At 40.0% G+C, this 27346-nt stretch overlaps 1 protein-coding gene across 1 annotated transcript in view; it reads left to right on the top strand.

Moving 5' to 3' along the window:
- RYR3 (ryanodine receptor 3) overlaps positions 1-27346 on the top strand; it is a 734312-nt gene that overhangs the window by 513118 nt on the left and 193848 nt on the right. Inside the window, exons 70-76 of the mRNA XM_040412592.1 lie at positions 1248-1340; positions 2405-2419; positions 6747-6917; positions 11695-11754; positions 14590-14718; positions 14850-14962; positions 22555-22651. Coding sequence (XP_040268526.1) covers positions 1248-1340; positions 2405-2419; positions 6747-6917; positions 11695-11754; positions 14590-14718; positions 14850-14962; positions 22555-22651 — 678 coding nt within the window. The remainder of the gene's footprint in view (positions 1-1247; positions 1341-2404; positions 2420-6746; positions 6918-11694; positions 11755-14589; positions 14719-14849; positions 14963-22554; positions 22652-27346) is intronic.

The raw sequence follows: 27346 nt of genomic DNA, 5'->3' as shown, positions 1-27346 counted from the left end.
TTGGTTGTAATTCTTATAGGAAATTTTGTTCTATAATGGGACTGTATTGTGTTACCAATCCTGGGTATCTGTGTTTACCCCCAATAAAGGGAGATTCGTGATATTTCATTCCGGTAGAGGGAAAGGAAACAGAACATTTGCCCAACAGATGCCAAAAGCAGACTTTCGGCTTCTGTTGGGTGAGTGGAGGCCTATGGACTTATGCGATGCATGAGCCGGGATCATTGTAAAAGTAGCATAATATATTTATTTTGTAGGCTGCATAAATAATTTATTAATAGAGCTGTGCGTTTTGCAAGCATAAACCCAGTTAATCATCACATTTTATATGGAAGAAAATGCATAAATTGTATAGTATACATGGGTCAATCCATCTAGCATGGTCTGCATTTATATCTAAAGCATGTTCACCTTTGAAGCTACTAGCGGAGCTCCTGTAATGCAGTGGTTTAGTTAGTTTTTGTAGTGACAGTACAGTTTCTGGTATAACAACAAAACCTCTCAAGGCGCACATCACCAGAGAAAGCTCTTTCCAGCCACTGAGCATCATGTTTGGACATTTCAATGGTGAAGGCTGCAAATTAGGGAACTCCACTTTTAGCTACAGTAAGGGTTGTAACTCAGGTACAGGATAAAAGGTGTACTGTGATGGCAATCCTAGTTAACACTTTACATTGATCAATGCAAAATCTTGATTTTTAATCAATAAGTTAATTTTTTTTTAGGATTTTAAAAACAACGCAACCTTCTCTCAAAAACTGTGCCACACCTTCCCAGCAGCTTAATCACATTTCTTTCGTTTGAGCGTAGCTGTAGCCGTATAATGCTCTGCACAAAAGAACCCATACTTATCCCTTCTCTTCCCTGCTGATATCATCCTCCTGGCTGTAGCAGTGATGTTCTGTGCACACTGCAGCCAATCACTGGCCTCAGCAGTACATGGGACACCCCTGCTGAGGCCAGTGATTGGCTGCAACAGTTACCAGTGAGCACAAAATGACACCACTGCAGCCAGAAAAGCAAGCAGCAGCGAGGAGGACAGGAGTGTGGCACTGCAAGCTGCAGGGGAGAGGAGGAGGTAAGTATATCTGTCTTTGTTATTTTAACACATTTATGGGGCTGATTGAATTTTTTTTTAAAAAGAAGCATTTGATCATTCAGCATGGTACATTTTGTCATAAATATGTGCATGTCAGCTGTTAGCACTTTCTTAATGCTACTTTTCCCATTTTTGTTCTATGGTTCAGAACTTTAAGAGAGAAGAACAGAATTTTGTGATTCAAAATGAAATCAACAATCTGGCATTTCTAACTGGAAACAACAAGAGTAAGATGTCAAAAGTAAGTCTATTAGCACTAAGCTGGAGACATTTAAATGGCAAATGGATTTGGTCTGCTGGTTTTCTGACTGAAACATCAAATCCGTGCTACAGTCGATCATGCAGTCGATTAGCTATAGACAGGGGAGAAGTTGTGAAGCTCTGATCCCTGAGGGTGTCTAACTGCCCCTCTGTCACGTAGCAAGGACTGTGGTTTTATAAATGGCATAGAAAATATCTACCCATACTGTAAAACTTACCTGGGAGGAAGGGAGCTATGTAAGAGAAAAGAAGTGCTTCATAAAATATTTCTGCAAAAGAATATTGCTCTCGATCCCTGATATTGTCACCATTGAAAGTTCTTTCCATGAAAAAGACCAGTCGATATATAACAATATAAACAATAGTAATATTTAATCATTTCACAATGCAACAATGTATTGCCCAGCTGTACGCGACTGTATGCCATACAACTGCATATGATGGCCATTTCTTTTTGTTTGTTTTTGTTTAGTTTTTTGGGGGGATCACTCTGTGTATTATTTTCCAAACCGTGAAAAACAAAAGATCTGCCAACACATACTAAACAATGTATGCCAAGAGGACCCTCTTTGTGCATACACCAGGCCTTATAGGATCAGTTATACATGCAACAAATTGTATGAATTATAGCAGTATTAGGAACGTATATGCAGAGAAACTTCATCTTCATCTACAATGCTGTAAATGTTAATGTACATATACCAAAATCCGTGGTATAGCAGAGTTGTGTTGTGTTGTACTTAACTTGTACTATGATATTTATTTCAAAAGCACCACAGTCTGGTAAGTATGGCATATGATCCAATTATTTCCATTGCAAGAATGTTCTGCTTTGTCATCTGACTAAAGAACGAGCTAACAGGGTTGAGATACAACGTTCTTGTTTTAATTGGTTTCATAACAGAGACTGGTTGACGTTTTTGCTTAGATCCTCATTTTAATCTACTTTATTTACTGCCCTATCATCTCACTAGTAATTAAGGAATATGTGGTTCATTTCCATTTGTTTTACTTACTTGTCTCCTACATTTTTCTTTCACACAGCCCATACAAGTAAAGGTACAGCATGCATGACCTGTCTATGTATTTAGCTAGCCTGGCTCCATCCACTCATATTGTATGTTCCATAAGTCTAGCAGTGGCGTCACCAAGGGCGGTCACGTTTCATGTCATTTTGATACACGTTTTGGTGTAATTAGCAAATTCATGATGTCAAGAAAGCCCACGGACAAAATGTCCAGCTGACCAAATTTCACAGTTGGATAGAAGATTGCGAAGTTGATTACCTGTTGATTATGCCTGTGAGTTTGATTTAGATAGAAATCCCAATATAACATCCCAATACCATATCTAAAAACGATAACAATGGGTCATTGAATCTACATCAAAGTGTAGGTTTTCTCACTACCCATGAGCCCACCTGCCATCAGGTGCTACATGTCTTCTTAGGTTCTTAATAACTGATGTCCATAAGTAAGATGTTCTGCAACCAGTTGTGCTGGAAACCTTACATTTACATTGAAAAAATAAATCATTTAATATTCCGTTTAGTGTTGCCTTGTCTTACTCACATCTGATTGCTAAAGGTCTTTATCACCCATAGCTTCTAAAGATCCAGCTAAGTATGTGGAACAGTAGATTTATTACATGGTTCACCCTTGTGACGCCACTGATGTTTTACGTAGTTTGTCATTTACATGGGTACAGTTACTGTGTTACTCTATTTTAGTGCTGTTCATAGATCACTGTTGCAGAAACCTGTTGAAGGCACAAATGTAAGCAAAGCTTTGATGCCCAGCAAGTTATTGTTATCCTTACCTAAGGCACTTCAGCTCGGTGCTGCGGAGAGAATTTTACTGATGACCATTAAAGGTTTAGGTTCTTTTACAAAATGTATTTGATATGTCCCTTTCTTAATCAGTTTTACACAGAGCAACTCTCTGATATAAGGGGGGTGGAAAGGAGAAAGCATCTGGAACATCCATGCTTGACATAGTGTAATCAGTGAAAGCCTGCCAAGTGGTAGCGAGCAACAGAAGCAGCCATGCCTGAAACACTACGACAGAAAGGTAGTCATGCTTGAAGCAGTATAATAAGGCCATGGCTTAGGCTGTGTTCACATCCGCAACGGAGGCTCCAATGCAGATTCTTTAAACAATACAGGACAAAAAAGTGCAGCATACTGCTTTATCTTGTCTGGTAAAATGCTGGGTTTTCTAAGGGAAATCCAACAGACCCATTATAGTCAATAGGGTCCATCAGGTGCCGTTTGTTACCTTTCCCTCCATCGTACCAGTTAATTTTGTCATTTTGCTACTGTAATGGAGCAGAACAACAGAATCTGAATGGCTGGCGTGAACCTAGCTTTAGCAGCACTTCGCAACTGTACTTGTAAGAATGCGTACCTGAGGGTGGCCATCATTGATCAAGCTTACATTTCCAAGTCAAGTATGCCTTAAATAACAGCAATATGAAAGAATCATTTTTCACCCACAACAGTGTGCATTATGGCCCAGAATGTAGTACGCTGTATGGAGTAGTCTCGTATATATGGATTCTTTCACCTATTTAATTTATATATATATATATATAATACCACAAATATATTTGCTGGAATAAAGTTTGGGGTCGTCACCCTATCACCAAACAACTGGAAGTGCTGCCTCTTCATTCTTTGAATATATATATATATATATATATATATATATATATAGATGCTTACAGTCAGATCTAGTATACTGTCACACAGTTTTTGCAATTTGCTCTTCAGATTTTTAAGTGAAATGCGAAGATGTTTTTTATATTTTTATGCAAACTTAATTTTATGGGGCAGGTAATTGTATGTCCTAATAATAAAAAGTAATAACATGTAGTGATGCAACTAACAACCCCGAGAGGAAAAATCTACTCATTTGTTGGCACTTTACAGTAGAAAAGTTTATAAAAGGCCAACACATGCTTGTGTAGCTCAGAGCTTTGACTTGCAGTCTTAAAGTAGCAGTCACTCTCACTTTATAGCTTTTTCAATTATCTCTTGCTTTCTTTTGTATGTTCTTTTTATGCATTTATGTATTTGTTTAGTCTTTTATTTATGAATCCATTAATTTTTCAGCACAAGTTGTCATTTAATAAATCAGCTTCAGTTTGACACCCTTCCACAGGATAGGAAGTATGTGTCTGATTGGCCTGGGTCCAACCACTGGGGCCCCTGTCAGCCACGAGTACAGAGGCCTGGGTCCAACCACTGGGGCCCCCGTCAGTCACGAGTACAGAGGCCGTTTTCTTCTATTTGAATGTATTTGTGTACATTCAACTCTATGGGACTGCTGGAAATAGCTGAGTACAAGCACTTGGCTACCTCTGGTAGCTCCATAGAGTTGAGTAGAGTGTCAGTGAGCTTGCGTTTTGCTGCTCCATTCAAATAGGGGAACAAAGCAATTGTATCTCTACTGATCAGAGACTTAAAGCTGATGTGGCAGACGATTATCGGGAGGGAGGCGTTCCTTCCCGGGAAACGCCTGTGCGCTAGTGGAGGAGACGGCTGTCAGCAGCATAGTGGTTTGCAGATCATTATCAGACAGCACGATCTGCCGCCTGCAAACAATTACTTTTTAACATGTCAATAAATTTGGATTGCCCAATGATCGAGCATTTGTCGTTCATCTGGCAATCAGTGGCAGTTTTACACTGCAAGATGATCGCTAGTGAGCTTTTATGCAAGCGCTCATTAGCGATCATCTGCCAACAATTGGGCAGTGTAATACAGGCTTTAGCTCCTATCTTGTAGATGGGGATAAGTTGTTGTAATGGGAGAACCCTTTTAGGAAGTTATTTTCACAGCCAAGTCCTAAGTTCCTAGGTCACACAGGGGCATTGCTATCAATTAACAACCAGCAAAGAATCATTTTATTTCATTTTTTTTCTTTTTCTGTTTTTATCCCCTATAGAAGGACTGCTGCTTTAAGACTCAAATTACTTCTTTGATGTGCCTTACTTCATTATTACTTAGAGTGCAGTATTTTTCACTTGATGTCAAACCTGTGGTTCCATTTAGTCTAGTCTATATTCTGTATTGTCTCTTGTGTACTAAGAGTGGTGATTATGTCATCGCAGGCTTTGTTTTTCTATATTTTTAATTCTATGCTATATATTCTATTTCCACTATCGGTCACTTTTAATATAAACTCTAATAAGGCTAGAGCTTCCTGAAGATTTTTGCTGGATAATGTTACCCTGAAGCTGCTCTTGTGGAACAGACATATTCCACAGCAATGGACATTTTCCATGACTAGTGTGTAAATATATATATATATTCTCAAGTTAGAGAAATTTAAGTTATGGAAATTGTGCATTCCATTTGGCTACTTGCAGATGCACTAACCAGGAAAAAAAAACTAACATTGTTGTATGATAGATGTAGTCCATGGACTCAAATGTGACATTGTTTAGCTCTAGCCTAATTGCCATTATTAGGTGAACCATGCCAAGTACTAAAGCATGTTATTTTTAGCAGAAATCCTTGTTTTGGAAAATGGACCACCATGTGGGTTTACTGAATGTAATTTTGCCCATCTCTCATTACTTACCCAGGTGAAGGTCTTTGAGGCAGCAGCAGTAGTTGTCAAAACTGGCCGAGAAACACTCCTGTTATTGCTGACCATCCACGGCCCATTATGCTGATGTATGCCATCTTACACCGAATATTTGAATGCCAGCACTTGGCACCTCAATGCAGAGGAAAGCCAGATCAGTCTGTATAGCACAATACAAAACATTTGGGGACCAGTAACATTGAGGTTTAGATGCTGTAGCCAACATTTGCAGAGCACTGACTGAGGGGGAAGGATGTGGTTTTCATTACCACTCTTGCCACTTCAGATCTGTTCAGCAACTGTTGACCCTTTACTGGAGTAACACCCCTAACAATAAGCATTTGGAGACATATCCTTGCTAAAAATGGACAAAGGTACATTGAGTAACCCATGTGGATCGACTTTACAAAACTAAATTTAGATTGGAGTTCAGTAACAGATGCCCTGGGTGTATTTAAGAAGGGTCATTTTTGGGACAGGGTATTTGTAGGTTTTTAGATCAACTATTGGTAAGTATGTGGTTCAGGTTCTTATTTTGCAAATAATAGTTTTTGAAAATACAAACCTTTACCATTCATGCATTTGGTGTCAGAAATGTTCACCGATACAGGGCTATGTTTTGTCCAAGATCATTGAGAATAAATTGTCATCAAGATACAGAAGTTTCTGCTTTCTCTCCTAAAACATTTCTTATCACATTTTAGCATTATGCTATAAGTCACAGTCCATCTCAACCCTTGGTATGCGTAACTCAGAACCTAACCAATCCATGATGGTATGTATCACTGTTCTAGTCTGGAGGGCAAGATCAGGAGCGGAAGAGAACCAAGCGCAGAGGGGACCTTTACTCCATACAGACTTCCCTCATTGTAGCTGCCCTGAAGAAGATGTTACCCATTGGTCTGAACATGTGCACACCGGGGGACCAGGAACTGATCTCACTGGCAAAGAGCAGATACAGTCTTGTAAGTAACACAGCATAGATATTTCACTGTAATATCCCAGCCGTTAAGAATGTTGGGTCATGGCTGGCAAATGTGTGTCGGAAGACAAACTACATTCCTCTGTGTTCATTTATATACAGATGATCTCCTCCTTGAATTGCTGATGACTGCACATAAATGCTATTATCATTTTGGATGTGCATTGACTACAAGCGTCACATTAGCATTGCTATTTTTATGTAGGGATAATTCTGTTTCTGGGGATGAAATACACATTTTCTTAGTCTTCCAGGCTGCCTCTCTTAAATAGAGACATTGTACTCTTCTTTTATTCTGACAGCTACTCATTTTAGGACTTACAGTATATACATAGGGATGCCTATAATAACTGATTTTGTCAAATAAATAGGTCCCTTTGTATTTTATAATTAAACATTTATTTCGGCTCCCTCTTTATCTCAGAGATGGACTTTTTAATGGATCTAGTTAAATAAGCAGGATGGAAATGTAGAATCAATGTGACAATGCTGATTAGGAGTGGTTGCTATGGTTACAGATCTTTCCTGATAGTACTCTGGTTACTGCCTGAACTGTTAATAAGGTATCAGACTGATACTGACATCAGTTTAGTCCTAGGAGGAACATGTGAAGTAGTCTAGAGAACCTATACAGAACCATGGACAGCTCCAGCTAGTACAGTGTGAGCAACCTGGGTTTTTTTCCCCATTAAATTAAAGGGACTGTCCAGGACTAGAAGAAATGTTTATAGGTTGTGTCTGGTAATTCTGCTCAGCTCCATTCTTTTGAATAGCAATGAACTAGAATATCAGATACAGCCTAAGGACAAGATTGACGATGCTTCCAGTGCAAGAAAAAAAAGCAAAACGTTTCTCCTAATTCTGGACAGACCCTTAAATGGGTTCTCCGGGCTTTTACTATTGATGGCCTATCCTCACGATAGGTCATCAATATCAGATTGGCGGAGGTCCGACACCCGGCACCCCCACCGATCAGCTGTATGATGAGACGGTGTGTGTGTAGTGCACATGTGGGGTCTCCCGTCCCTCTTCCTGTCCGCTGCTGCAGTCTATGATCTTTGCCATAGACAGTCAGTAGCTGTGAACAGGAAGAGGGACGAGAAACGTAAACATGTGATGATGTGTTTAGTAGATAAATGATTATTTAAAGAAGGAGTATTCCAGTATAAAAAACTTCACTCCAATTTAAAGTAAAAATCTGTATAGTAACTAAACCTTTTCATAAGTTCCAAAATAATCACTCACCACTTAGTGGCCTCAAATCTGATGTTTATAGTTTGTCACTTTGGGTTATGACCCGTAATTCAGCCTACTGGTTGAGCATGCTCAGTTCTAGCACTAGGAGTGATGGAAGGCTATAACTGGAAACTAACGTGAGGGGCTAAGTGGTGAGGGAGCACAATCTGAAACGCACAGAAGCCAGGGGAATACAGGGGGAGGAGAACAGCGTGGAATAGATGTCAGCAGTGCACGATATAAAAAAATAAAGATATAAAAATTTTAATCATCACCCTTTCCCCATAATAAAAATAAAAAATAAAGATCATTATCATCACTAGGTGAAAAAATACCTGTACTATTAAAATAAAGTGTAAGGGAACACTGTAAAAATGCAACCCATAAAACGACGGCAAAATTGCGTATTTTTACAAATTCTACCCCATTATTATTTTTTCCTGTTTCCCACTACATTGTATACATTATAAAATGGTGCCACTAAGAAAGTACAACCTGTCCTACAAAAACTAAGCTCACGCCCCCCCCCCCCCCCCAGCACTGCTCCTATCCTCCCCACCGCTGCAGTCAGAATGTCATGTTTTTGGCTGCAGTGATGACATGCCCATATACTGCACATGACCTCTGCAGTCAGTCACTGGCCTCAGTGGTGTACAACACTAGACACTAGGTGTATGACACATTAACTTCAGTGAAGATAACAGAACCCGATGGGGAGGGCAGGAATCAAAGGGTTTTGCAAGGCGAGTATTATTATTGTTATTATTATTCTAATAGCTTCCTTGTCTTTTTTAATTTATATGGTGTATATTCCACCAATATGGCAAACAAATAAAAATTTAATACATCACATGAAAATAAAGAAATACAGCACGCCCCGATAGGAGCTAAAGTACATTCACTATAGCTCCTTATATAAGTCTAAAAATGAAAACGTAGAGGCAACACCCAATTGTGCAATGTCGTCCTTGCTTGATAAATTTGTCTTCATATAGATATTAAATTCATTTCCGAGATTTTCTTTGTGTTCACAACTGGGATTTTTCTATTTCTGCAGTCTCTCCCAGTGATGCAGCCTTCTGTGTGTATTCTGATTTTTAATTATTTTTTTTAATCTCTTTAATCGTTTAATAAAGATTTTGTAATCTGGATATATTAATTTGAGTAGTTTGGCTGTTTCTCAACAGGTTCATATTGCCTCTATGGGAGCAACACCTATTGTTAGTCTACACGTGACGAGTGTAAACCCTTCTACTGTTAGTGATGCAAGTAACAGTGCGATATATAGTTGTGGTGTATTTGCAATAGGGAAAATAATTGTGTTCTTTTAATCTATATAAGGGCAATCGAGGTACATGCAACATTTGATGCTTGATGAAGGTTAAGGTGTAGCCGAAGGTGTAGACGTTGTATGTACATGGATTGCCATTATATGGATTAAAAGAACACAACTTATTTTCACTATTGCAAAATTGGATGCTGCCTCTACTTTTTCATTTTTGGTAATACACCACAACTATATATCGCACTGTTACTTGCATCACGAACAGTAGAAGGGTTTACACTTGTCACGTGGAGACTAATAATAGGTGTTGCTCCCATAGAGGCAATATGAACCTGCTGAGAAACAGCAAACAACCAAACGACACAAATTAATATATCCAGATTACAAAATCCTTATTAATTACATGATTAAAGAGATTTAAAAAAAATTATAATTAAAAATCAGAATACACACAGAAGGCTGCATCACTGGGAGAGACTGTAGAAATAGAAAAATCCCAGTTGTGAACACATAGAAAATCTCGGAAATGAATTTAATATCAATATGAGGACAAATTTATCAAGCAAGAACAACATTGAGCTCAATGTATTCACTCACCTAAAGAATTATTAGGAACACCAGACAATCTCCTGAACTCCAAACTGAATGTCAGAATGGGAAAGAAAGGTGATTTAAGCAATTTTGAGCGTGGCATGGTTGTTGGTGCCAGACCGGTCTGAGTATTTCACAATCTGCTCAGTTACTGGGATTTTCACACACAACCATTTCTAGGGTTTCCAAAGAATGGTGTGAAAAGGGAAAAACATCCAGTATGCGGCAGTCCTGTGGGCGAAAATGCCTTGTGGATGCTAGAGGTCAGAGGAGAATGGGCCGACTGATTCAAGCTGATAGAAGAGCAACGTTGACAGAAATAACCACTCGTTACAACCGAGGTATGCAGCAAAGCATTTGTGAAGCCACAACACGCACAACCTTGAGGCGGATGGGCTACAACAGCAGAAGACCCCACCGGGTACCACTCATCTCCACTACAAATAGGAAAAAGAGGCTACAATTTGCACGAGCTCACCAAAATTGGACTGTTGAAGACTGGAAAAATGTTGCCGGGTCTGATGAGTCTCGATTTCTGTTGAGACATTCAAATGGTAGAGTCCGAATTTGGCGTAAACAGAATGAGAACATGTATCCATCCTCTGATGGCTACTTCCAGCAGGATAATGCACCATGTCACAAAGCTCGAATCATTTCAAATTGGTTTCTTGAACATGACAATGAGTTTACTGTACTAAAATGGCCCCCACAGTCACCAGATCTCAACCCAATAGAGCATCTTTGGGATGTGGTGGAACGGGAGCTTCGTGCCCTGGATGTGCATCCCTCAAATCTCCATCAACTGCAAGATGCTATCCTCTCAATATGGGCCAACATTTCTAAAGAATGCTATCAGCACCTTGTGGAATCAATGCCACGTAGAATTAAGGCAGTTCTGAAGGCAAAAGGGGGTCCAACACTTTATTAGTATGGTGTTCCTAATAATTCTTTAGGTGAGTGTATGTATATATATATATATATATATATAGATATATATAGATATATATATTAAATATATTACCTGTAGTGGCCGAACACACCAGAGGTGACACCAGCCCCAACACTCATTGCATCACAGCCTTTTTTCTTTCTTTGGTGCTGGCATCATAGGGACACATAGCAGTTTGTATTTACCAGTCCTGTTTTGCCATACACCCGTCCTCCATTGGGAGATATGTTGCATTGTAGGGGATATGTCTTCGTATAAGTATTTTTTATTACATGTACAAGGATTCTATGTGGTGACATATTGGGATATGTCCTTTGCCTCTGACTATGGTTACCTATTTCTGCATTTATCTTGTTTCTCCCAGTAATGCTGCATTTTGTGTGCATTATCATTTTTAATTAATATTTTTTTAATCTTTATAATCATATGTTTAAAGATTTTGTCATCTGGGTATATGAATTTGTGTACCTTGACTCTGTTTCTATAGGTTTATGACGCATCTGTATATTGCCAATGCCATATCGGAGATCCACCTTTTATAATCCATAGCATTACAATCATTTTTTGTAAGACACGTTGCCAGTTATTTTATAAGAAAGTTGAACATGTTGTGAGCCTAGTGTTTCAGTAGAATGTTATTTCATTGTGTGGTGAGCACTGGTCATAATGGAAGCAATAAACCAGTACTATTTATTACAGAGAGATACAGATGACGAAGTTAAAGAACAGCTGCGCAATAATCTTCATTTGCAGGAGAAAGTAAGTACCTTAAAAATTAATAAAGATGTACGGAGTGTGTTCATTCCTTAAATTTGCCACCTTAGACATTTAGGGTGCTTACACACATGGATTTTCTCTGGTGCTTTTTTACCACTAGAAAATACACCAAAATGTGCCTGAGTTTCTTGCTGCAGTTTGTGTGGCTTTTTTAGTGGCATTTTTTTTTTTTTTTAAATGGGCGTGTGAACTGCTTTTTTTTTCTGGCCTCTATAGTGTAAGAGATGTAAAAGTGCCTGAAAAAAACATGCCAGAAAGACAGAAAACGCCACCAAATAAATAAAAAAAAGCCAGTAGCAAAAATGATTGTGTGTGCTGGATTTCATATTTCCAATAAACTTTCAGATAACACCAAGAGTTCGTATTTTTACTGCACAAAACACTGCAAAAACTGACACAAAAAATGCAACAGTGCAGGAAAACACCACCAAAAAGTCTTTCCATAACTACCATAGAAATGCATGGAGAGAGATGTGCCCATACCTCTTCATCCACTGGCCCCCTTACCAGACTGGTTGGGGGAGCCCCATTCTGGAGAGAGCTGCGGATCCCAAAATTCATGTGCCCATGCCTCCTTCATCTAGCATAATTTTTATACTGTATTTGCTAGCTATATAGCAGTCAATATTTTTGAGCATAGGTGGTGATACATTGAAAGCTGGTGGAAGCTCTGGTTTTCCATTATTGTCACTTGTTATCAGACCAGGCATACGGGAGCGCCATTAGAACGTCATTGCTGTTTCCACTGCAGCTTAGGGAAGAACAATATCTTTCCACTCACTGCTTGGTGTTAGGTCTCTATCCCCCTGTGGAGGTTCCACTCTTGCTGAAGAGATGCTGTTTTCAGTCTTTGCTCTGGAATAGAGCAGACTTAGGCCTCGTTCACATTTCCGTTTTTCACAGACCGCACACGTACCCATTGTCTGTTCACATTTCAGTATTTGTTTACTGACCGTGGAGACATGCACTACTTTAATCCGTGATGCGGACCAAACATGCCCATTGAAGTCTGTGGGTCAGTGAAAATCACTGACACACATCCGTGTTGTGTGCGTGTTGTGTCCTTTTTTTTTACTGAAGACTAATAGGAGATTCTTCCAAAATAAATTTTCAGCTGAGCAACGTCCGTGAATTACGGATGACACACGGATGGTAAAAATGAACACACAAATCAACCACGGATCCCTCATGGACATCTTCACGGATGAAACACATCCGCTTTTTAAACGGACGTGACACTGACACGGAAATGTGAACGAGGCCTTAGGCTCTCCCTCTTTTTACCTTGAGGGGCTAGTATGTTTGGGTATCAGTGCCAGCAAGTACATAGCACTATTTGCTTCTCCACTAATCCTTTTAGAGGTGGATGGTGTTATGTATGGTGCCAATAGATAGTTATGTTCTGGGAATTCCGATTTAAACTCCAATTGTGTTTCGAAGTCCCCTAGACTTCTTCATCAGTGATAACATTGATCTCTATTTTTCCACTGATATCTATTTTTCCACTGATATCTATTTTTCCTGGCCCTAGTGGTCTCATGCCATGCTTAATATTGCTGAACGAAAGAAAAAGAAAACCGAGGTAGCGCCTCTAGTGTGATACCGCAGGGAGTTTCTATTGTATTATTAAATGAGTGTCAAAGCACTCACCTTCTATCATTTTCAGAAATTCACAACATCTTATAGTACAATTATGGCCAACTGTTTAGAGGCCGAGTGCCAAAACTGCACCCCAAAACCCACTTATTTATAGCAAAGTGCCAACACGGCAATTTAACCTGAATACCACAGTCCGATATAGTGTATCTTCCATGTACTTTATCATTTAGCTATAATAGCCTGCCTACATTCAGCGCTCTGCCTGTGATGTTCATAGGGTGCCCTGTGCTGCTAAATGGCAGGAAAAGTCTAAGGCATGCCTTAGACTTTTTACAGGGTATGGGTGCCCAGAGAGAGGGATCTGAGTGCCGCCTCTGGCACCCGTGCCATTGCTTCACCACCACTGTTATAGTGCGCCGTATAATGGTCTCCCGTCTGCGCTGCTGCCTCCTGGCTTGCTGTAGACTCTGCTTGCCGGGGATTATGATGCTTGTAGGACAGAAAAAGAGGACTTTGGAGAATTGGTGCTGTCACAGATTAAAGGGGACCGCAAGGATGATGAACTGAATCGTATACTTTTATTGATAAAACTACAAACAACGTGTTTCAGAGGCTAAATACCTGACGAAGGAGTTGGTTTATTGCTATGTTATTGCTGAAGGGAAATAAGAACCAGCAGAGACGATTGGAGTGGCAAGGTGGCTTAAATGGTGACTTATGGCTATTTTATTTTTACTTTTGTAAAATGTCAGATAACCCCATTCACATTTTTACTTTTGTTTAGCTTTTTTTATTTACAATTAAGATTCCCCTTGTATTTGTTGTCTCCTTGGCATTGCTGCATTACTTAGTTGGGCATCCATCTTTCATCATGTCTGCCAAGGTTTATTATAGAGCTCCACTTGAATGAGCAGCCGGGATGATTAAACACTTTGTAATCATTCATTTACATGATTTTTTTGCTTTCTCGGTGACTCCATGACCTGTTCCGGGTAGTGTTGGTTGCTGATCACTTCAGCAGCCCTGATTTCAAATGTCTTTTTTGACACACACCTGGATCCAATTAATTTGCTGGTCCCCGCTCATACTGTACAAATTATCCTTGATTTTCATCATTTAGAGCTAATTGGTGATAGCCAATTTCTAGTGAAGACAATTTACTGAGCTTCTCAGTCTTCTCTTTGAATACTGACCTTGTCTTTATTTTCTCTCCACCAGTCCGAAGACCCTGCAGTGAAATGGCAGCTCAATCTCTACAAGGATATACTGAAAAGTGAGGACGGGGATTCTGAGAAAACTGTGGAACGTGTGCAGAAAATCTCTGCAGCAGTCTTCCATCTTGAGCAGGTAAGAGGTCTCTTTTGAGTGTCACATAACAACATATGGAAGCCATGCATTCATCAGAATTGAACTGTCCAGAGATGAACTCATATTGACACCCCGTACATGATTGCCTAATATTTTCACATGTACTACAGGTGGAGCAGCCCTTGAGGTCTAAGAAGGCTGTGTGGCACAAGCTGCTGTCGAAACAGAGGAAAAGGGCTGTGGTGGCGTGCTTTCGCATGGCTCCTTTGTATAATCTGCCAAGGTTAGACCCTAGAGATGTGTCCTATTTCTTTCTTTGTCATTACTGTTGAGCCTGAAGCTTACAATGGGATCTGGGTGTCCTGTGAATGATCCTTGCTACAGAATAACCTAACATGCAGCTCTTTGCTTTGTTTCTATGCTATGTTGTGGCATTGTTAAAATTTGCATTTTACTATTTCGAGAACTTGTTCTTTGCCTAAAGTCATATTATTGCTGAAATCTAAAATGACTGATAAATGTATAAGTAAATTCTTATACACGAGCCAAAATGAACTAGTACAGTCTTCCTTTAGAGCAGGCAGGTACGACCGTTTTTATTCAGATTACGTCTCTTTTAGGGACCCCAACAAAATGCATTTTAAAGTCATGGATACATTTATAAAAAACATTATAACTCCTATAAAGTGTATTCTAAAGACAGGCCTCTGTACCACTGTTTCATGGTATTGTAGGTGGGTCAAATGAAATAAAACGATCCACCGATGTGGTAGCATTGCATGTTGTCATCTGTACATTGAAGTGGTAACAGATGACACCACATAACCCTAAAATAATTACTGCTGGACACAGCAAGCACTGTGCACAATGTTCCATCTATGCAATAAGGTGGGAACTTTGACTTTGGTGGAAAACTCAGATGTCTAACGGTTTAATATGACTAACTTAGGCCTCATGCACACAGCCGTGCCGTTTTTTGCAGTCCGCAAACCGCGGATCTGCAAAAAACGGAAGCCGCCCGTGTTCCCTTCCGCAATTTGCGGAACGGAACAGGCGCCGGCAATATAAATGCCTATTCTTGTCCGCAAACCGCGGATCCGAAAAAAACGGAAGCCGCCAGTGTTGCCTTCGCAATTTGCGGAACGGAGCTGGCAATATAAATGCCTATTCTTGTCTGCAAAGTGCAGACAAGAATAGGACATGTTATATCTTTTTAGCGGGGCCGCGGAAGCGGACAGCACATGGAAGTGAATGGGTCCGCACCTGAGCTGCCAAAACGGCGGCTCAGATGCGGAACCCAAACAAGGGTCGTGTGCATGAGGCCTTAGGCTTACATGCAGTTCTGCTGACCTGCTTCTGGATACTGTGCTCCGAAAAATGGCCATTAGTAGCCTAAATTCACTTACACTGGGGACAAACTGTGCACGTGCTAATTCCCCTGTCCATCCTCACTGTAAGTGAATGGAGGTCGCTGATGGGCAGGAGCCTCCATCAGCAGCCATTTTGAGTGTGCAACACCAGGAAACAGGTCAACAGACCTGCATGTAAGCATGAATTAGTCATATTAAACCGTCAGACACCTGAGCCAATGGATTAATAATGCCTATTACTAGCTGAATGCATGTGCTTTTCCCAGCACATGTGCAGCCTGTAGCATATAGAGACTCGCCCCTTTAAGGGTTTAATGCTTAGCATTAGGTGAAAATATAGACAGACGCATTGTGCAATATAAAGGAAAAAATCAGTGGCTCAAGTGATAAGAGGGGTGCTCAAACTGACTGATATAACTGTCTGATATAAAATGCAATATTAAGCATAATACACAGTTGGCAATCTCACCAGCCCGAAATGTGCAATATGTCTGTACTTCTAAGTTAGCATTATGGACCATATATTGTGCATTTCTGCTGTGAAACAGTATATGTATATACGGCTGTGTACATACATTACCAACATATCTACTATTCCATTAGCAGTACTAATAGTACAATATTAATTAGATAATATTAATTTGCAAAGGTCAGAAATAGAATTCCTTAAAATTGTTTCCTGAAAGAACTCTTTTCATCTGGCGGTCTCATAACTATGAAATACAATAATATATGGTCTGTTACAAAAAAGAATAGCTGTATACAGAGGTATATAGAAGCTTTCTTCAGTGACAGGCAGGAAAGGAGAATACAGTATGTGGCAATGACTTAAGTTTTCCAACACTGCTTTACATGTATATGTGTGATATATGCATGAAGGGCATACATGAATCTATGCATAAGAGATGCTTGCGTCATGTATGCTGAAGAGTGAATTCATGCATAAATTGACTTGCACATGCATATAGACTGCAGACATGGATTAATCAGATGGAACACAATACTCTGAGTTTGATCCTGATTGTATGTTTTACAAGATAACATTACCATATTATGCCTTCCTTTACAATCCAATGTGTTTATGCAGCATAAACGTGAAACAGAATTCTCCTAAAAAAGGCCAGACTGTCCGTCTCGGTTCATACACTGGTGTAAATATAACAAAATGTACCAAAAGGTCATTACATAGTAAACTGTGGTCTTATTGCTTTTTTGCCTTATGCCTTGTTAAAAGCTTTAAGACTGTGGACCCCAGAACAGTGTTACAGTTCTGAAAAAAGACATGTCCATCCCAATTTTTACAGCGATGGCAGAATATATTACACCTTTGTACCCAGTATCTTACCACTTTTGTTTGTGGTAGAGTGTTAAAGTGTACCTCCAGTAATCCCCTTAAAGAAAACACTCCTAGGATATTCACCTTGGTGTGTAAAGTCATGTTTTAGTTTAAAATAAAAATTAGCACTCTGTTCTGTTTATTAGGCTTCTTTCACACTAACGTTATTAGCGCCTTCAGGCTGCCAGCCCCATTTAAAATAATGGGGTCTGCCAGATCTCCACCGGACCCTATTATAATCAATAGGGCAGGCGGGCATTGCGGTAACATCTGGCAATGGCGGATCCAGAGAGCTCCCGCAGGCTGTTCTCTACTGGAACTAATAACACTAGTCTTTTATTTCAGTGTGGGAGAGACTTGAATTACTGCAGCCCATTACTTCCTCCATAATGAATGATTGAGAGGGGAAACGAAAATATCTATACGTTCTATATCTTTTCCAATCATGAAATTACAAACTGTCTGTAAAGACAACTTGTTAAATAAAGGGAATCACTCATCAACTTTATGCTGGAATGACACACTTATTGCTAATCCTATGAGCTAAAAGTACCGTAAGTGAATGCTGAGAACCAGCATTATAATTAGTGATGAGCGAAGTGAGCTTCAGAGGTTACATCCGAAGTCGCTTGGTTCAAAACTTCGGATTAATACTGTGCAGAGATCAGTCTCCGTACAGTATTAAAATGTATGGGCTCCAATGGGTACCTCGGAATCGAAGTTGACTTCGGTTTCAAGTTTTGAAGTGGTTTTCCACATTCAAAATCAACTACTGAAGTTATTCAATGAAGTCATGTGCAACTTCACGAATAACTAACTTTGGCTCATCGGAGCCCATCCATTTTAATACTGTATGGAGACAGATCTCTGCACAGTATTAATCCGAAGTTTTGAATGAAGCGACTTCGGATGTAACATCTGAAGCTCGCTTCGTTCATCACTAATTATAATCAATACAGCCCGTGCCTGGAAAAGAGTCACACCTATTCATTAGCTCCTTCTCACCACGCTCACCCACCTGATGACCGTTTTCTTCTAGGTAAAAAGCTGCCAATTGACAGCAGGTGGGTGTTGACAGCCAAAACTTATGAATAACCAGGACCAGGGCCGACCTTTGGTTACATGGCACCCTGTGCGACAAGTCTTTTGGTGTGCCCCCAACACACACACAGCTCCACCACCATCATAGGGTACTGAATATACTAAATTAGTAGCATTGAATTTAAGATGTAAAATAATTTTATGAACAAAATAATATATACAGCTAATTTGCCTTCACACATGACAGATTTAGTTGCAGAAAACTTCTGCAACTGAAAATCAGTTCCATACATCATGATTTCTGCAAGCCCCATTTAGGTGAATAAAAGTGATATTCAGTCACAGAAAGTTTCTGCAACAACATCTAAAGTGGACAGGTGACTTATCCAGGCCATGACCTGTCCCTGCTGAGTTTGCTGGCCATATGTCTTCAACTTCTCGGTTTACCAACACATTGGCACCCTACACACCTCTAACTTCCACATGCTGTGCCCTGACTATAACATCAGCATACACTGTGTCCCTGAATACAGTCATGTCACATACTATACTTCCTAAAAATAGTGCCACACACAGTACTCTCATTAGTAGTGCCCCCTATAGATAGTGTCTCATACTATGTTCCCCTCAATGAGGGCAGCATAAAGTTGATGACAGGTTTCCTTTAAATCCTCTGTCCCAAGATTTAAAGAGCCTCTGTCAGCATGATCACCCCTATTAAACCAGGCATTTTGCGGGTAGGGTTGATTATGCTGATTAAAATTATATCTTATTTATCTTTGTACAATGTAGCAACATTCCCGAGATATCAGCATTTTTATTATTATGCTAATTAGATCATTTGAGAACCAAGGGACCGGCAGGAGGCTTGGAGCACCGCTATTCTAAGGCCCCTTTCACACGGGCGAGTATTCTGCGTGGATGCGATGCGTGAGGTGAACGCATTGCACCCGCACTGAATACTGACCCATTCATTTCTATGGGGCTGTGCACACGAGCGGTGATTTTCACGCATCACTTGTGCGTTGTGTGAAAATCGCAGCATGCTCCTCTTTGTGCGTTTTTCACGTAACGCAGGCCCCATAAAAATGAATGGGGCTGCGTGAAAATCGCAAGCATCCGCAAGCAAGTGCGGATGCGGTGCGATTTACACGCACGGTTGCTAGGAGACGATCTGGATGGAGACCCGATCATTATTATTTTCCCTTATAACATGGTTATCAGGGAAAATAATAGCATTCTGAATACAGAATGCATAGTAAAATAGCGCTGGAGCGGTTAAAAAATAAAATAATTTAACTCACCTTAATCCACTTGATCGCGCAGCCGGCATCTCTTCTGTCTTCTTCTTTACAATGGTATAAGATCATGTGACGGACCATGTGATGACCGGAGTGACGTCACCACAGGTCCTTTTCCTGCACACAGCAAAAAAGAAGACAGAAGAGATGCCGGCTGCACGAGCAAGTGGATTAAGGCGAGTTTAAATATTTTTTATTTCTTTTAACCCCTCCAGCGCTAGTTTACTATGCAATCTGTATTCAGAATGCTATTATTTTCCCTTATAACCATGTTATAAGGGAAAATAATACAATCTACAGAACACCGATCCCAAGCCCGAACTTCTGTGAAGAAGTTCGGGTTTAAGTACCAAACATGCGCGATTTTTCTCACGCGAGTGCAAAACGCATTACAATGTTTTGCACTCGCGCGGAAAAATCGTGCATGTTCCCGCAACGCATCCGCACCTTTTCCCGCAACGCCCGTGTGAAAGAGGCCTAACTGTCTCCTCATTGCATGCCTCGTTCCCCTTTGATTGACCGGTCTAGAAATGTTGTCCAGCCCTGTATTCAGACACACCCAATATCATCCTTATGTAAAAACTTTTTGAGCTCCTAAAAAAAAAAAGAAAGGTTGGTGACCGAGTGGTCTTTATGTAACAAATAGTCATTTGTGGTCCAGCAGTGTGGGACCACTAATAATTCCAACTAATTAATTGGTGTTTGTGAGTGCTGTAGATTACATTTCGGTCCCGGCACTCACTGGTGGCGGCAAGACAAGCGAGAGGCAGGAGAGAATACTCCCTTCAGAATCCTCTCAGCAGCTGCGCTCCTCTGCTCTCAGCGAAGCCAATAAAGTCAGTCCATCTAGAAGTGAAGGCGCAGGCAGCTTTAATGAGAGCGGAGCTAATTAGCATAATAATACAAATGTTTATATCTCGGGAACTCTGCGCCGTACAAAGATAACTAAAGTATGATTTTAATCAACATGCTCAACCCTACCAGGCAAATGGTCTAGTTTAATAGGGTTGATCATGCTGACAGAGGCTTTATAGTTATTCCCTATCCACAGGATAGACGATACGTTTGTAATTCCAGCAGTCAGACCCTCACCAATTATAAGAATAGGGGCCTTGTGTTCCCCTATATCAGGGGTGCACAACGTTTCCTGATTGGGGGCCACATTGTCAGACTGAACCAATGACGAGGGCCAAAATAAAAATTTAAAGGTGTATTAACAACTGAAATATTGTACTTATGGCATATTGAACACACATTATATACCATTAATGTCTAGTTACACTTCCAGGACTCCATCTAATGGGAGAAATACATGAAAAATACATGTGAGCAGCCACAAGACATAGGTATACATGTCTGTTACCAGATGGTTGGGGGCCGCACAGAATGGTATCAAGGGCCGCATGTGGCCCCCGGGCCGCAGGTTGTGCACCCCTGCCCTATATGAATGGGCATCATGCTGCGGTTTCTGCTCCATTCATTGTGTATGGACGTGCCAGAAATAGTCTAGTACAGTGCTCAGCTGTCTCCAGCAGTCCCAAAGAGAAGAACGGAGTGGTAGCGCACATGCTTGACGGGTGCTCCATTTATACGCAGAGGACACAGACATTTATCCCCTATTCTGTGTAGGGGATGTTTAAATCTTGAGACAACCCCTTAAATAAAGCCCTGTGATCATAGCAGCATCTGTACTGATCCAAGCAGTCTTTGCAGGTAGGGAGGGGAGGAAGTTGCAGGTGTAATGTAAGTTTGGAGGCCTATAGAAACTGGGACCATACCAGTGATCTATAACTTGGCAGACAATGATAACAACCCCCTGTTTGTGATTTAGTTAAAAGGAGAGGACTGCTGTCTAAAGCACAAATGGTTAAGTTTTTTATTTCATTGGAGGTACCCTTTAAACAATTATGGTTTTCTTAATTGTAAAACAAATAACTTTTTGTTTGTGCCAATATGTTATAAAGTGACAGCACAAATGAGGTGTAGGTGACAAACTCCATTGACATAGAGATAGGTTTAACCCACATTGATTTTGAGAATAACAGAGGGTTAAACCAGTTTAGATATTAGAGGGTTATACTTCAGTCTGGCTGCCAGTGCTAAATAATATGCATGTGCAATACCTTTTACGCATAAAATGCACCTAAACTTTTTGTCCTCTGTTTGTTTTCTTTACATTGGCCAATTCTTATCCTTTATATTTGTAGGATAAGAATGCAGGTTCAGTCATGTCCAATATCAATAGGTTCCTTGTTATGTTCTTTTTTTCTTTCTGCTTTAGAATGTCATTTAATATTTGTCAATTTGTCCTTGTGTTGCTGCCGCTTAAATAAAAAACCTGTATGCTTTTCTTCAGACACAAAATTAACAATTTCTTCCTGAGCTCCTACCAACGTATTTGGCTGGAAAAAGTACATGAGAACTCAGACTATGACAGTCTAATACTCGTGTTAACGGTAATGTAACTTGTGGCTACACCTGTCTTTGTGCACACAAGTACTCCACCCCAGCCATGATGTGATGTTTTCATTGGCTTGTGCAATTTTGCCAAGAGATTCTGATTGGTCAGATTTCTAGCGCTTTAGATCTACTAAAAATGGGGGAGGGGTTTGAAAATAAAAAAAAATTGGACTTAAAATACATTTAAAAACAGATACTATGAATTGAATAGGATAGACTTCAACTTTTTTCAGCGTGAAGTAGTTCTAACCAATCAGGAGATCCAAAACTGTACAAGAATCCAAACCCTACTAATCATGAGTCACCTGAACATTTATATTTTATGTTCTTTTGTACCCCTCTTGATCCCACTTTCACCCCCTGCCAGGCACCGTTCTATTAACCTCTTCCTCCATGGTTATCAGAAATTATGGATAGAAACAGAGGAAAATTCCTTTGAGGAGAAACTAATTCAAGATTTGGCTGTAAGTACGAGATTAGACAGAGTTTGGCTTAAATAACTACTACAGCTTACTGATTGCAGTAAAAAAAAATCTCTAAATTAAGGGTGCATCTTACACAGCTTTTAAACAGAGCCCATCCTTAACCATACGTTCATGCCTGTCTACTACAATTACCATAGTAACTTTAATGGAATCAAGCTTTCTATATCATATGATGAGTTATACTTCTGATTTAATTTAAGATCATTGTAAAACACTACTAGAACGTTTAGGAACATTGAACTTCATTATTCACTTTTGTGTTGAGGACAACCTCCCCATTTGTTGTGGAATAAAATGATAGTCCTTTTTATCTAGATTACCCAACCTAACCTAGCTTTAGGTTTCATTCACACTGTGTATTTTTGACTGTGGATTCCCGTGCGATTGTTTTCAGTTGGGGTTTGCGCTGCCATTCATGCAGCCATAGACTTCTTCTATGTGCTTTTGTAGAGCATGCCAAGAAAGCACAAGTCCTTTCTTGGCACCAGAAACTGCAGGCGGATTAATCCCATTGAATGGGATTAAGGGTGCGGGTGGATCTACTACATTCAATGTGCAAAACAGCAGCAGAAACCTCGATCAACCTTGGATTTCTACCGTAGTTGCAGCAGCAGATTTCTCCAGTGGAAGAATCCACCATATGAACATATCCTTGGGTCTTGTGAACATGTAGCGCAATAGCTCTGGATTTTTCACAAAGTAGATGAGAGATTCACAAATCTCATCTACAGACTAAAGCGATTGCCAGTAAGAACATTGACCTATATTGTGGATTTTCTTTAAGTCTGCTGCATTGTAATTATTTTAGTCTTTTTTCACAGTAAATTTCAGCCCCTTGTATGCAGTAAGGGCGTATTTGCAACAGAAAAATCCCCCCATGTGTAGGTAGTCTTAGTGTTGTCTCTACAATTGTAACACCAGTTTATAGGCCATACATCACATACTATTGTAAAATATATTCTCGTTTGGAATGAAAAGTTATATAAAAATATAAAATAGTGATTAAAAAGGTAGAATCTCTCAGAAGCAAAGATGGGAAGAGGTTCACCAATCTGGAAAAGACTGCATCTAAAAATTGTGAAACAGTTTGTCAAAGTAAAATTGCAAAGGCTTTGGATATCTCCCCATCTACAGCACATTATATTATCAAACGATCCAGAGAATCTGGAGAAATCCATGAGTGGAAGAGACCAGGCCAATAGTCAGTACTGGTTGCTTGGGATCTACAGGTTCTCAAGTGGCACTGCATTAAAAAGAGTGATGATTCTGTGGTGGAAACCACTGCGTGGGCACAGGAATACTTTCAGAAATCATTTTTGTAAACACAGTTAGCCGTGCAATCCACAAATGCAAGTTAAAGCTGCATCATGCAGAGAAAAAGCCATATGTCAACACTATCCAGAAACACCGCCATCTTCTCTGGTCAGATGAATCAAAACTTGAACTTTTTGGAAAACACCATGTTCTGTGGATTCAAGAGGAGAGGGACTATCCAGCTTGTTGTTAGCGCACAGTTCAAAAACCAGCATCTCTAGGGGAATGGAGTTGCATTATGGCAGCATTGGCAGCTTACAGATCTGGAGAGCCATTATCAATGCTGAACAGTATATAGAGGTTTTAGAACAACATATGCTCCCACCCAGACAGCATCTTGCAAATTTCAGCAAGAGAATGCTAAATCACATGTTGCATCTATCACAACAGCATGTCTTCACAGAAGATGATTCCAGGTGCTCAACTGACCTGCCTGCAGTCCAGACCTTTCACCAATAGAAAACATTTGGCGCATCATGAAATAAAAAATCCAGCACTGTTGAGCAGCTAGAATCCTACATCAGACAAGATTGGGGCATATCTTTCTCCCAAAATAATAAGAATAATAACAGAAACCACTTCAGCTCCTGTTTATAAGTGGATCAAGGCACTCTTTGGGCATGTGTGACCACCAACAACTGTAAACATAAGGTGGATGTTCTGAGAGAGAATCAAAAGGACAGCAGGCAGCATCATAAGAAGTATGTACCTGCAGTATCTAGACACATAACCATTTTTTAAAATGATGCCTGTTGAAAAATTATGTTTTGAATTAAAAGTTCAATTAAATAAGCACTCCAGCAAAATGTTTTCTTTTGCCTATATAGTGCAGAATAGGCTATTATTAAAGTATATTCTGGATTTTCTTGTGTATGCCTTGTGTATACCTGTTTTAGTTGATGAGCCATTTATGGGTTGATTCTTTCCCTCGAATATGGTTCCTTAATACAGTCTACATTTCCCATGATGCCTATGATTTTGCAGAGACTAAGGAGGCAGAGTCTCATCATACTACATGTGCTGTACGCTGAGTCCTGTTTAACAGCAGCAAGTGATAGATCAGTAACAGAATTTCTGTCCTCTAACTCACTGCAGAGTCTGTGTATCCTATGTGATGGAGCTTTAGCCTGTCTTCCTTGCCTCCTGCTTGTGATAGGTCTCTCCCTCTTTCATACAGAAGGCAGGGAGAAGCAGTGTGAAGCTGCATATCATAGGATACACTGATTATGTACACAGCACACACAGGCAGTGTGAGTCTGTGTAGTTTTTTTTAACTTTGCAGTGAATCATTTTATGCACTCAACTACTATATCACGGCACTCCTGGTCCATTACATAGGTCAGAAATTAAATACTCAGCAGCATTTTATTCATAGGGAAAGATATAGAGTAACATGAAGGGGTAGAGTTTGGAGAAAGAGTTGCCAAGAAGGATTTGATAGGTGGCGATATGATCCTGTAGCTCACAAGAATACCCTGTCTACACAGGAGAGCATGCTCTGGACTGGCCTCCAGACTGGAGGTGACACAGCTGCCCCTAATAGTACCAAATGTATGGATGCAACTGAGCTGGGAAGTAATAACTTACACTGCTAGAATATCGCTTGTTAGTTAATGTTATATATCCAAAAACATCTGCTGGAGTGCTTCTTTTATATAAATTAATCATTTAAGATTATTTATATGGTGGAATCTTATTGTGCTTTTGTATACAAGAAATCAAATTACTGCTGCAGTACGATATATGTACCTTATTATTAACTATAATACAAATAATGTAATTTATCATAATAAAATTGTGCTGCAATATATTCATTAAAAAAATTACACATTTTGCAAAAAAGAATGCATTGAGTTTCATGAAGACAGAGTATTTACACCTGCCACGTGGTAATTACGGGCATTATTTACAAAACTATAATACAAATAATGTAATTTATCATAATTACATTGTGCAGCAATATATTCATTTTAAAAATTACAAATAGTGCAAAAAGAATACATTGCTTTTCATGTAGATAGAGTATATACACCTGCCACATGGGAATTATGGGTGTTATTCACAGTACTTACTTTTAACACACAGTGCACAAATGATGGCATAGTTTATACAGCTAAAAGGGAATGTGTCATTGGAAAATGACCTATTATTTAAACTAGGGACGGACACAGACAGCATAGGGCCCCTGTGCAAAGAATGTGCCTGGGCCCCCCACCCCCATGCCAAATTGTCACCCTAACCTATTCCCTCCTAACATTACATACAGCAATACAAAACATACAGGGTAAGGCTACTTTCACACCTGGGGCACTACGACCTGGTCACCTGATCCGGCAGAGAATGCAAGGAATCGACCAGACACAAACCGCAGCATACAGCATTTTGTGTCCCACCGATTCTCAGCATTTTTGCCAGATTGTGGATGGATCTCTGCCCGCCCCCATTATGGTTAATGGGGCCAGCGTGCATTCCACAGATGTGACAGTAGCCTAATACAGCGCCACACACCTCATATTTCCAATGTCGTCTTCTTTGATGTACAGTAGATGTTTCTTTCCTGATCTTCTCCATTAAGACAAGACCACATCATGATTTTTAAGCCATCTCTCGTCTATGCAGAATTTGACAAACAGATACCTTATTTTCCTACTTTCATCATCGTCCCCACCTTCTCAACAGCCCATTGTGTCCCCCCCCCCAATACTGTGCCCCCCCAATACTATACTGCAGGAACAGATAAAGCTCCAGAAAATACTAGTACCCCACAAATAGTGCCTACTTCATTAAGTATTGGCACACAGTGCCCTAAAAAATAACTGCACCCAGTAAATAGTGTCCCTGATACTAATGTAAATATAATGTCCCCCAAAAATAATTGTGCTAAGCCGATACTGTGCTAGGGTACCAACCACAGTAACAGTGCCCCTAAAGTCCCAACAATAGTAACAATAAGTCTGCCAGAGTGCGCTTAGTAGTAATAGTGCCCCTACAGTGCTCCTGACAGTAGTAATATCCCCACTGTGCCCCAGAAGTAATAATGCTCCCATAGTGCTTGTATAGTATTCATGTTCCCCAATGCCCCCCAGTTGTAATAAAGCTCACCATAATGCCCCCAATAGTAATAATTCCCTTTATGTGCGGCAGCAGTAAAATGCCCCCTTATAATGTATGCTAGTGCAAAAATATGCCCCATTGTGTGGCAGTAAAAAGGATACCTTCTCATAGTGCCCCCAGTAGAGCCAATCTCCCCATAGTGCCCTCATAATGTGTGTCAATGCCCCCTTCTGTGTGCCAGTACAAAAAACTCTTTCTTAGTGCCCCAAATTGAGTTAGGGTCCCCATAGTGCCTCTTTATATTGT

This window comes from Bufo bufo, chromosome 11 (genome assembly GCF_905171765.1).
Source record: "Bufo bufo chromosome 11, aBufBuf1.1, whole genome shotgun sequence".
In the NCBI taxonomy this organism is placed as follows: Eukaryota; Metazoa; Chordata; class Amphibia; order Anura; family Bufonidae; genus Bufo; species Bufo bufo.
The sequence above is the reverse complement of the archived record's forward strand: the minus strand, read 5'-3'. Positions and strand labels throughout refer to the sequence as shown.